Source organism: Bacillus rossius, chromosome 11, assembly GCF_032445375.1.
Source record: "Bacillus rossius redtenbacheri isolate Brsri chromosome 11, Brsri_v3, whole genome shotgun sequence".
Classification (NCBI taxonomy): domain Eukaryota; kingdom Metazoa; phylum Arthropoda; class Insecta; order Phasmatodea; family Bacillidae; genus Bacillus; species Bacillus rossius.
This window is the reverse complement of record NC_086338.1, coordinates 33,382,703-33,395,751: the sequence shown is the minus strand read 5'-3', so window position 1 is coordinate 33,395,751 and position 13,049 is coordinate 33,382,703. Positions and strand designations below refer to the sequence as shown.

At 38.7% G+C, this 13,049-nt stretch overlaps 1 protein-coding gene across 1 annotated transcript; it reads left to right on the top strand.

Moving 5' to 3' along the window:
• Nucleotides 1–3,314: 3,314 nt before the first annotated feature.
• On the top strand, nucleotides 3,315–9,479 carry LOC134536785 (U6 snRNA-associated Sm-like protein LSm5). The gene is made up of 3 exons (XM_063376701.1): nucleotides 3,315–3,512; nucleotides 6,079–6,275; nucleotides 9,353–9,479. Exons 1-3 carry the CDS (start codon nucleotides 3,467–3,469, stop codon nucleotides 9,383–9,385), a joined length of 276 nt encoding a protein of 91 aa, XP_063232771.1. The 5' UTR covers nucleotides 3,315–3,466; the 3' UTR covers nucleotides 9,386–9,479.
• Nucleotides 9,480–13,049: the final 3,570 nt, after the last annotated feature.

The window sequence follows — 13,049 nt, the reverse complement described above, 5'->3', positions numbered from 1 at the left end:
GTTATGGCCACTCGGGACGCCTGAAGAAGAACACAAAGTTTCTGGAGGATATTTGATGAATTTATTACGGCACAGCCCTATACATAGTGCTACCCGTTCTGGCCGTAATGGTTGTCCCAGATCGACTAGTCACACGCGCAGCCCACTTCCTCAGTGGCGGCTCACGATTTTAATGCGTGTGAAGGACGTACTTTTACACACGATGTGGCGGTTACAAAATAAACGCTAACATGACAAATTATACCTTGATGAACAAAACAATTCACTATTACACGATACTTATTATACTGGGCTATCGGCACGCAGGCCCGTGTCTCCGGCCACTCTACGTGATTCCTAGATGTGTCCCAGGGACTGATTCGTTAGTACGTTTGGTGGCACGATACCGTGTGGCGGTTACAATTAAACTCTAACATGACAAATTATACTTTGACGAACAAACACTTCACTATTACACAACACTTATTATACTGGGCTAGTGGCACATAGGCCTGTGTCTCCGGCGACTCTACGTGATTCCTAGACGTGTCCCAGAGACTGATTCGTTAGTATGTTCGGAGGCACGTGTCGCCTTCTGGCTGCCCCGTGCGGGCAAAAACTAATTAGCCGGTAAGCTAAGTTGGGGCGTGAAGCGCCGACGTAACGTCTCGTAAACTCCCCACAGTACTTATGTAATGCGTTGAACACTCATCTTGGAGCACTGAATTAATTAAGTGAAATACCTCATGGTAAATTGAGGCCGACCGCGGAACTGTACGTAAAAGATTAGGAAGAGATAATACTATTGAAACTACATGTCGGTGAAAGCAAGAGTTGATGGTTCCGCGTCGCGCGAAGGCTGCCGGCCTCCTCGAGATCCTGAAGGACACTTAATTACGGTGTCGCCACGCGTGACCCCACTTCCCCCCACCAGCCCTCCCGCAGAAAAATGTGAATTTCGCGGGAAACTGAACCGGCCAGGTTCGGGACAAAGCGCACCGTGAAACATGCTTTTGAAGGGACTGAAATATTAATTGATGAAAATAATGTTTAATAAAAACCTGTGGAAAAATATGCATAAAATAATTTGTTGTAGTGCGGCGGAGGGATATGCCACACCCGGCCGGATCATTCCGCCGACGTAGCACTCGTAGCCTGGTGTTCGCATCGTCGCACGAACTACACTTTGCTGCGCGCACGAGCGCGTTCGGTGCACACGCCTTTGCGAGACGTTGATGAGGCATTGCGGTCTATGCGACATAGAGGAGCATTGGCGGTCGGCGTCACTACATTGACGCCGACCGCCAATGCTCCTCTGTCGCATAGACCGCTATGCCTCATCAACGTCTCGTAAAAACGTGTGCATCGAACGCGCTCGTGCGCGCAGCAAAGTGCAGTGCGTGCGACGAGGCGAACACCATGCAACGAGTGCTGCGCCGGCGGAAGGATCCGGCCGGGTGTGGCATGTCCCTCCGCCGCACTACAACAAATTATTTTAATTATGTTTTCCACAGGTTTTATTAAACATTATTTTCCATTAATTAATAATTAAGTCTTTGCAAAATCATGTTTCACTGTGCGATTTGTCCCGAACCTGGCCGGTTCAGTTTCCCGCGAAATTCACACGTTTCCGCGGGAGGGCTGGCGGGGGAGGGGGGTCGTGCGCGGTGACACAGGTAGTGTCCTTCGAGAGCTCACCCAGGCCGGCAGCCTGCGCGCAACGCGGAACCTTCAACCTTTGCATTCACCGACATGTAGTTTTCAATAGTGTAATTTCTTTCAACCTTTTTGTACTGTTCCGCGGTCGGCATAAATTTACCATGAGGTACTTAACTTAATTCAGTCAGTGCTCCAAGATGAGTGTTCTACGTCATACGTAAGTACTGTGGGGAGATTAGGTGGTTTTACGTCGGCGCTTCACGTCCAACCTAGCCTATCGGCTACTTAGTTTTGGCCCGCACGGGGCAGCCAGCAGGCGACACGTGCCATCAAACTTAATAACGACTCAGTCCCTGGGACACACCTAGACACTACGTAGAGTCGCCGGAGACACGGGCCTACGTGTTGCTAGCCCAGTTTATCAAGTGTAATGTATTAGTGGAATAGTTGTTCGCCTAAGTGTTATCGATCATGTCAGGGCTTATGTATCACCGTCGTACGGCATTGCGCCACCAAACTTAATAACGATTCAGTCCCTGGGACACACCTAGACACCACGTAGAGTCGCCGGAGACACGGGCCTACGTGCTGCTAGCCCAGTTTATTTAGAGTTAGGCAATAGTGTAGTGTATTGTGCGTCAAGATATCGTGTGCCATGTCAGAGTGTATTTTTTTTTAACTATCGCATCACGTGTACGAGTTAGCCCCTCACGCACATAAAAATCGTGAGCCGCCACTGAGGAAGTGAGCTGCGCGTGTGACTAGTCGCGTCGGGCAAACCGTTACGGCCAGAACGGGCAACACCATGTATTGGGCTGTGCTGTATTAAATTCACCAACTATCTTCAGAAGCTTTGTGTTATTATTAAGGCATCCCGAGCGGCCATAACAGCTCAGGGGGCCCTACTGCGTTGACCCCTACCTCTAGCCACAAGGCCGAACCCTCCCTGAGAACACGAACCGGACAAAAATTACGTTTAAATAATCAGAGGTAGCGGGGACGGCGTCAACATTTAAATTTTTTTCCATAAATGTTGTAGAAGTATTATTTTCACAATTGTGTTAAGACAGTACCTACTACTACCACTTTCAGGAGTTTCTTATAGTACATCCGTTCCTCAATTACCAAAGTGCAAGGCACTATACTGACAAAACTTAATATAAAGTCCGCCCTGCAGATCTAGATTTCGGTTGTTATCAACAATTTTGAAGTAAATTTCCATCTTCCTGTGGGATTTGATGTCCTAGTTCACTGAGGTTTGTGGCTCTTGCGATGGGAGCTTCTGAACAATACCCATCGCGCATGTGTTACAAGAGCACATTTTATAAACAGCCAATCCAGCGGGGCATTTTCTTGGCTGCCGTATTTCCCCCTCCCCCCCACCAAACAATACGTCTGGGTAATGTCACGTGTAGGTGGCTGGCCTAAATTTTTGCTTGCTATGCCGTACCCAGCGCTGAATAAACTCGTCACTGTCAAGCTGTCAAGTAACAAACAAAGCAACCCCACGATATTTTTTAAGTTTTATTTCTAAAAGTACTGACATTATCCCGTCTGCCTGAGCTGATGCAAAGCCGCTTGTTTGCTGGAGCGCTAATAAACGAATACATACATTTCTTGTCATTTATTTGTCTGAAAATGGTTATTTTGTATCCATGTATTGGCAACATTTTTGTAAACAATTTTGAAATAAAAAAAACGGTATATTTGTTTGTGTGGTAAAATCAAATACAATATCACTACAATAGTTGATAAAATAGAAAATCATTTAGGACATAAAATTTTGTAATTAATATTTGTAGCATTTATTGAAGTAAGTTATTTAGAAATGAGTACATCTGTTGCAACAAATCCATCTACTTTATTACCACTTGGTAAGTTTAGTTTGTGAATTGTACTGTGAATATTTTATTTATTCATTCAATACACTCCGTAGAACCTTTTATATTATTAGAAACCATAAATCTGTAGAATAAATCTGTTTTACAAGGAATAAATTTAATATTTCCAAATCGCACATATCTATTTGTACATCTCTACTATAAGTCCCGTTCTACAGTGCCACAGAAACGGAGACGGATCCCCAGAAAATTTCACTAATGCGTCTGTGGTTTCAGCAATGCACGGGAACGTAATAAATGACAACCAATGAGATTGCATTTCAAGGTTTCAAAACATTAATTGCTTCTAAACCATAACACGGCCAGAATTTACATACATAATAAAAATAACCGACTAAGTAATAATAAAATACTAGCTATTCTTGTATTTAAGCACTTTTAAACCTATATAGAACATAAACACAAATACAACTGCAGCCAAGAACTCTGCTTATATTGGCCGCACAGAGCAACGTAAATGAAAGTGCTCAGCATCGCTGAGCTAATCTGTATGGGTCTGTCTCCATCTGCATGCCATTTTAGATACTCTGTTCTGTGAGATCCGTCTCCATTTTCGTGCCTAAGGCCCGTTATGCAGTAACACGTATGAATAGACGTTATGTAAATGCAGATCGATTTACAGATCAGAGTATTTACAATGGTGCACATTCGTATACAGGCCTGTACGGATTATCTTGGCAGTGCTGAGCTCTTCCATTTATGTGTATGTATAAACTGACCATCTTATACTCTTGAAGCTCTATATCTTTAATTAAATTAATATTTTGTAACAGTGAAATTCAATTTCATTGGTCTCCATTTGTTACATTTTTGTGCACTTTGGAATCACAGACAAGATAGTGAAATGTTCTGGGAGTTCCATTTACGTGATCCCTTTACATGTTGTAAACTGGCCTAAGGCCGGGTTTATGAATTATGCAAAGAACCAAGGCAAGAACATCTCAGTCATTTATAAAGCACAAAAGTTGCTATATGTTGCAAACCCTTTAATTGAAGTTGTAAAACAGTAGAAAACTAATTTCATCATTGAAACATATGAATTTGTCAATCGGTTGATATAAAAGTATTATTTGTAATTTTCTCCTGTTGTGGCTTTTCAATAAATAAAATAATAAAATTTGGAAAATGCCTTTTTCTAACACTAAAGACATTAATCTACTTACCCTGTAAACAGCATTTGCTAATTCCTACTGGTTTCTGAGAAATTACTGTTTTTAGGTCATATTGGATAGCCTAAGCAGTTAAGTGGTCATCACCATATTGTGCTTTAATTGCATTGCCTATCCTGTGATTTTCCATACAAAAGAAAATGTATATTTTTTATTTGCTTATTGTAACACAATGAAATGTAAATAATAACTTGAAAAAAATTTTTTATGATCCTCTACTGTGCATCAAAACTCAAGCATTAACACTTGACAGGGATTTTTTTTTCGGCAGTATGGAGGCGCGAAGTGCCGACTTGTTACGAGTGATAGTACGTAACCTGATCTATAAAAGTAATTATTATGTTTGGTACACGCAATGATAATTCCTTTTATAAGAAAAGTTACATGCTGTTGCACGAGAGCGGCTGTGACGAGTCGCTTCATCCCCGGCCAATTTGAGGCCGAAAAGTCCAGAAAGGCGGTGTTTATTCAAGACACTCCACGCGGCGGCCTCGGGAAAACCTGCAGAATTCTGAAGCCGCTAAAAGGGTCCTTGACTGGCCTGAGACAGGGCAGTGCGATGGTTGCGTGGAGGGGAGGGGTAGCGAGGACCCTTGTAATCCGGCCAGGCACACGTGGCATGCCTTACGTCAGTGGATGGCGCATGATGTCAGTGGCCGTGCAAGGCTGCCAGCCCACTCCGAACCTGGCACGCGTCACGGCCCTGTGTGTTCGTAACAATATCGTCTCTTTAGCTGGGATATGTTGGATATTGCATGATTTCTTATTACAACATTGTGTAATGCTGACGTGTTTGTATTTTTTGTCATTTTGAATTATAAAAAGAAATTAGATTTAATTGATGAGCATTTATTGTGAAAATAGTAAAATATTTGTTCCTGACTTCAATCATCCTTCATCCCTGGTTCCATGGAATATTTGCCCCTGAGCTACAGCCATTTTATATTCTGTTTTTGCAAAAGGTAATGCTGGTAAAAATTAAAATTTCTAATTTCTCTTGAGCTCCATATGTACATAAAGTTATTTTATTATACCTAGTAAGTTATATTATTAATAATTTGAAACACGTATGTGAATGTGTTGGGTTTTATGTATAAATTAAAATTACTATCTTAATTAAGAATGGTTATTCTTTAATATCATTCTGAATTAAAATTTAATCCAAATTACGATAATGCAACTCTCTGTCCTTACCTCTCCAAAACATCTCAATCTGAATTCTTGGAGTGCATCTGACTAGTAATCATGCTGAAGTTGTCTTTATTTAACTATTTTTATAATTTATTTGTGTGCATTTATTAAATAAGTATGTAGTATCTTTGTGTCTTTCTTGAGTGATCTATTTGTAATTTATCTTTGTTTGCTTTCAGAACTTGTTGACAAGTGCATTGGTTCGAGGATACATATAATAATGAAAAACGACAAAGAAATTGTGGGTACGTTGTTGGGGTTTGACGATTTCGTCAACATGCTTCTGGAGGACGTAACGGAATACGAGTCCACCCCCGAAGGCAGGCGCATAACGAAGCTCGACCAGATCCTCCTCAACGGCAACAACATCACGATGGTGAGGGAAGACAGTACATTACCTCTGTGCTGTTGGTGCCACCGCGCCGACCATGCTCACTTTGGTTTGATAGTGATTTGAACATGGGCATTCATATTTGGTTTTGATTCTTTATTCTACCTGCTAAATGCAAAAATTTATCTTTGCTGGTTATTAATGTTAACTCGTAGATTTACTCTTGCAAGTGTTTTCTTAATGAGAAATAGTCCTATGCTATTATAACATTTATTTATGTAACAGTAATTGTAAAATACATAAATTTACGATTGTGTGTGTCACCATTCTTAGTCTTGGTACATATTTCTTAATGCTTGGCGAGAAAAGTGTTGCATTTGTCATTGTGGTATTAATGGGATTTAAATGAACATGTTTTATTAAAATAAACTTTAAACTTAAGTTTTTTTTTTATAGTTTTATTTTAAAAAAAACAATAGTGGTACCTAAAAAAGTTATGAAAACTGATAAAGTACCAAAAAGTGTATTAATAAACATTATGAGTTGCCAACTATCAAAGTGGACTTAAGGAAAAATTAATTGACATTGGATAAGGAAAAACTTACAACTGGAATTTTCTGTGAATTTTCTAAGGCTTTCGATTTAGTATATAACACAATTCTTTTGTGAAAAGATTGCCCATTGTGGAATAACAGGTAAAACATTTAAATTGGTCCAAATCTTATCTCTGTAATTGATATCAAAGAGTAAAAATGTTAGGAATAACAGGCACTTTGAATTCTGAGTGAGGAAAAAATTAAAGATGTGCCACTAGGCAGTAAAGTTGGATGATTTTTCTCTCATCTATCTTAATAATTTATCAAAATAAATAAAACCAAAGAAATTAAACGTGCCCACACAACTTTATTTGTAGATGATGCAAATATAATATTTAATGGTGTTGTATGCTTATGTTATGTAAAACTTTAAACAAACTAATGTTGAATGTTGCCAGAACTTAGTTCATCCAATTTTCTTAAGAATCTCTCCATATGTCAACATCCTATAATAATTTTACTCTGGAAGGACTAAAGCTGGTTAAATTTTAAATTTCTTGGAGTACATATATAAAAATTTAACTTGGAATAAACATTTTCATACCTTAGAAAAGAAATAATCTTCTAATGTTTTCATGTTAAGATCCTTAAAAAAAAATTAGTTGATAAAACTTTAAAAATTACTTGCTTTGCATTCCTCCATTCACAATTAGATGTGGTCTAAAAGCTTCACATATAAAAGAATTGTCATAGTAATATGCTTTTTTTTTTGTTTAAATAAAATTGTAAAATTTGTTTCTTCTGGGGATCCACATGAAGACAAATGCTCCAGGATCTAGAATGTCACCACTCACCACCTCCGGCTAGCTCTTATCTTGGTGATGAGTGGAACATACAGGTTACAGGTCATGAAGAAATTAGAAATTTATGCACAAAGTTCTATGTATTACCTGTTGTATTTATTTATGTAAAAATCACCCCATATTTCGTACCACAGAGCACGAAAAAAAAAGCTAACTGTTCATAAAAAAATAATACACGGAGCCATTGCTCGGCCCACCGCTCGAAAAAGACCGCTCGGCCTGGTGCTTGGACAATGACTGAATTTTTACAGCCTTCCTTTCCTTTGTGCTGGCAGTGTCCTGGGATCGCCTACGTAATTTTCAGCCAATCAGGGCGCATGGCAACAGAGGCTTTCCACGAAATGCTTACTTCTGTTCCCACTACACAGCAATTTTGTATCTTTCTCGCACTCCCGTGATCGTGACTCACACGCCTAGCGTGTGAAACAAAGCCCCGGTCGTGGAAAAAAAACTAAGGAGAATTACGTCAGCATGCCTTCCCACACAAAGAGGCCAGCAAAAATAAAATACTTCAAATAATAAACTTATGAATTTTGAAAATAAATAAATAAACCAGGAGAATTACTTTACGTTTAACTTTGAAAAAGGAAAAAAAAAACTTTAAATCTAACCTGAAATATGACAAAAATTTATAACAAATTATTCTTACTGGATTACATGAGGAAGGCTGTAATCTGGGTTGTTACAAGAACATGTCAAATATATACGTATATGTTCACATGTATTACTATTTACATAAGTAAAAAAAAAAGTTTTATGAGATTTAAACTGGTTAGCATTATTTAAGTGCATTTCAGTACAGATAGATTTCATAAAACAGTGTTTAGCCTATTTGATTAAGGGTATCATCAATAGCAGTGTTTGCCATGGCATAAATCTCATGTGATGGTCATGAGATGGTTTCAACTCCTGGCTTGAGTCAGATTTTGAGCTCCAGATTAGTGCCATTGTGGTTTGGACCTCACTAAATTTTTTTAACTCTGTGAATAATCGCAGAAATAAAGTTTGTCTTGTTACGTGATCCGGCTTTGAATGAATCCAGCCCTGTTACGGCTCAAACTGGCAGTTCATTTGAAGACCTTTCGTATGCATACTTACTTATATTCAAGATAATAAATTTATCAGTGTGTTGGCTTTCAGTAAAGGGAGGTGGCACAGAAGTAAGACACGGGACTTGCATTCCAGAGGGTCTGCGACAGTCCTGCCATCCTGACTTCTGTTTAACATGGCATAACTGAGACTCCAGGAAAATGCTGGGAAGCTACCTTACTGTGGGCCTTTCCCATTATCCATGCTCGTGTCAGCATGAGTTACCATCTTTAATGACCTCATTGTCAGTGAGATTTTTGGCCCCATGTGTCACATCATCCTGCACTAAGAAAAAATTGAAAAATTTTTATTTCCTCCAACGATAATAAAATCATAACTTTTTTGCATGGAGCAACCAAAGGAATTGGGATGATGTGGTGGTGTTTGACATTTAAACTTACAGAAAACTTAGATTTATAGAACACTGGTGGAGTTTGTTGCAACTTTTTTATTCTGTGTAATTTAGGGTTCTTGAAGATCACTAACGTGATGTGACTTAAGTTAAGCATGGTGAATTATATACAGTATGCAATACAACTAATCCACGTTTATTAAAAGTCAGCTTTGTGTTTGTGTTATTTTTATGCTGTATATGTGTTAAATAGTAATATATTTTGTATTTTGTATGTTTCAGTTGGTACCAGGTGGTGAAATGCCAGATACGTAAATAAGAAAACATCTTCTCTACAACATGATACCTACTTTTCTTCTGTGAAGTTATGATTTTTTATAATATTACAATAAAACAAATTGTATAGTAATATTACTTTTTTTTATACTGGCTGAAACAAAGGTCGTTATAGTTCCCTATAAATAGCATATATATTCTTTAGAATATAGTGTTGATTCATGTTTTTCCTGGTAATATACCTACTGTTAGATTTCACAGAAGTAATAGATATTTCAATTAATTTTATACAGTTTTTATATAAAATATAAAAAGGAAAATTGACTTAAAATATCAATAGACAAATACACATTTAAATATCCAGATATTATAAATATATCAGAAAAAAATGACATATATTGTGATGTACCTAACTTTACTTTGTGAAGCTACCTACTAATTAGAAATTCAAGTACACCAATCCCTCACTTAGCACGACTAATTCGTTCCTAAAAATGTTCGTGTTAATCGAAATCGCGTATTCTGAAGCATTAGTCCCCATAAATATAAGGCTAAATTATTTAATGTGTTCCAAGATGTGTAGGGAAGTAATCTTTACATAATATAAATGCGTAGAATAATACTTGAAAATGCATATGTCATATCATTTATCTTTTTAAGCCTACCACCGAATACGTTAGATAAAGAAAACATGGCACAGTGTAACGGGAGATAAGTGGTAACATATTTACCGTCAGTCAGCAGGTTGGCTTGCCCGCCCAGGCGTGACCTTCAACACGCGCGTGCGCGCGTCTGTCTGCCTGCTGTTGCAAGCAGCTGGATCCTTTGTTATTACGTTTAAAACTTAACAACATTAAAACACTTTTATGAAATTAAGAACCGGTTTTATATAACTTTAAAACACACAGCCATATGTAAACATTTAATTTGTTATGCACACCTCTTATAAAAGCGGCTATGTAAACAAATCAGTTAACAGATAAACAGATTTAGATTTTCCCTAGAGCACAAACATAACATTAAAATACGGGTACACTCCCTATTTAACGCGGTTGTCGGGGGACATAACTTTTACCCGCGTTGTTGCATAACCGCGATGTTTCGATGTGACCAAGGTCAGAAGGCATAAAACACCGCCTGTGTTCTAATAGGTCAGCAAGCACGCACAGTATAGACGGCCCGCCTTTGTGCGGACTTTGCATCCGCAGTTTCCACTAAACACGGGTGAAAAATAAAAATAATAAATTTTAAAGATAAATATTAAATGTAGAATTGTTTTTATTTTTCCACGTGCCGCGCACAGTTTGTCGCACGGCCTACGAGCGCGCCACACGCCACCATACACACGTGCGGCACACAAGCTGCTGCTGCCAGTCTCGTGGTGTCAGCCACAGTATCTGCTTCGTCAGTGTCCGTAACAAAGTAAGTGCAGTGTGTGCGGTTACACACAATTCTGTGGTCAAAGTCTTCTAAAAAGAAAGGCCATAGTGATACTTCAAACCGAATATGAATCGCAAAGTACCGAGTTTGATTGACAAAATAAAAATTCTAGATTTACTTACAGATAGCTTGTCTTTTGTAGAAGCAGGCCGCAGATACAGGAAAAAAACGATTCTAGCATTCGTACAATAAAAAATAAAGAATCGTCTATCGTGTCAAGTGGTTAAACTTTATTATCCATGCTTACAGTAAATTATAAATGGTCACATGTGGGAAACAAAAATTGCGCCAATTTAATTTTAGCGCAATCAGTGACGCCGTATTAAAAACCGTGTTAAACTTTGTCTTTACTTATTCCATCAAACGCTGTGTCGAGTTGCTGAGTGTGTGTGGCTCCGATCGGCAAGTGTTATATTCCCCAGCCTCTGGTTAAAGGTCGGGTGACCGCTACACATAAACATTTCCGGGACTTGTTTACTACCTCACGGCAAAAGTGGTACAGTATGGTTCACGTAAATATTGGACCACTGGGAATTCCTGGGCAAAGATTAAAAATACGCTAGCCGATTTACTTTACTATTTAATGTTAAAACATTATACCAAAGTAAAAAGATGAACTTGTATAATACAATGAATTACCCAATAATATTACATCTGTAGGTTTAAGTTGTAACAAAACATTTATATACAGATGTCCAGTAAAGTACCAATTAAGATTCTGGAGTGGAATTTTAAACACCGGACTACCTGATTTTGCCTTGTACGCAGCGACGCTGCTCAGTAGAGTGACTCATGCTCTGCCTGTGTGCTGCGTGAACACATTCCCTCCCCCACTCCCCCTGGTGTTTCTGCCCGCTCTAATCTCTACCTCTCTCCATGTTCTCGGCTCGTCTCTCCCTACCCAGCGCTTGCCGACAACCAAGTCTATCCAACATCAATCCCCAGCCTAGTCACGCTGGATAATGTCGCTGGATGGTGGGCTTTATCAGGTCCCCTGTCCGATGCTTCATTTGTGAGATAAAGCGACGTTAAGAACTAGTGTTTCAGAAAATATCACTGGGCTGGATTGGACCATAATTTGAAAACCCTACAAGATAGAGGAATAATGTACGGAGATATCTTGTTTAGAATTTTACTGCGGACATTTTCTACGCCTAGGCTTTTTTCTGCCCGATGCTTAGTTTGTTAGTTACAACGCAAAATTATCCTAATCGGCTGTCAACCATTTATTCCATTATTATTATTCATTTCTGACTGGGGGACATGGTTTGACCCGCGATATACCCGATTCTGCGATCAATCGGGGCGCGATATACCGGGAGTTTACTGTATGTACAATATGTACATATACAAAACACAAAAGTTAGTTAAATATTTTCTGGGGTGAAATTAACACTATCATCTTGCTTTTTTTTTTAAAAACGTGTCCAATTTCATCTGCTTTGGTTTCTGTACGGTACGGCCTGTTCTGCAGCCGGGCATCAACGGTACGGCCTGGTCTGCGGCCGGGCATCAACAGTACGGCCCGGTGTTTGTTTATCTGCGTGCGCATCTCTTTCCCCTCGCATTCCAAACCACTCTTCCCCCCTCGAATTCCATACCTGACGTCGCGTCGTTTCCGAGATTTTTTTTAGCCTGTGGCGATTTCGTGCTAACTGAAATTTACAGACGTGCTATTCGAGACTAGGGCAGTAAAATTTACATCGTGCTAACTGAATTCGCATTAATTGAAGACGTGCTATGCGAGGGATTGGTGTATTAAAAGCCTAACCTATGAGTCAAATTTAATTTATCATAGTCATCATAAGTCATAATATCCAAAAACTTACAAAATAAAATTATTATTTATAGATAATTACTTTTACTGAAATTATTGCCTTTAATATATCTTATTTTACCTAAGAGAAATACATACATATTAAAACCGTCTAATTCTAAACTCTATTGTCAAATGTAGTTGGCCTTAAGTCTATTGGAGATTTCTCGTTGAATCTAGTGGTCATGGCATAGAGTGGGTGTCTGTTCTAAAGTTTAAGTTGACTGGTTAAGGTCCTGTCATACTTTCAAATATTTGTTTGTGACTATATGTGACAATAGAGTTAGAGGGGTAGTATTGGATGAAAAATGGCTTCTAATTTTTTCCATCAAATAAATTTTAACAGATCACCTCAAATTTGGTTAAAATCATGACATACTATCAAAGTTTATTTTGCATTTGGACCTATCTCAAACATTTAAAATTTAATCTAATTTTGAAATTTAA

Coding starts and splice junctions, on each gene's coding strand:
- LOC134536785 (XM_063376701.1), top strand. CDS start 3,467: ATGAGTACATCTGTTGCAACAAATCCATCTACTTTATTACCACTTG. Junction 3,513..6,078: donor ATCTACTTTATTACCACTTG/GTAAGTTTAGTT, acceptor GTTTGCTTTCAG/AACTTGTTGACAAGTGCATT. Junction 6,276..9,352: donor ACGGCAACAACATCACGATG/GTGAGGGAAGAC, acceptor TGTATGTTTCAG/TTGGTACCAGGTGGTGAAAT.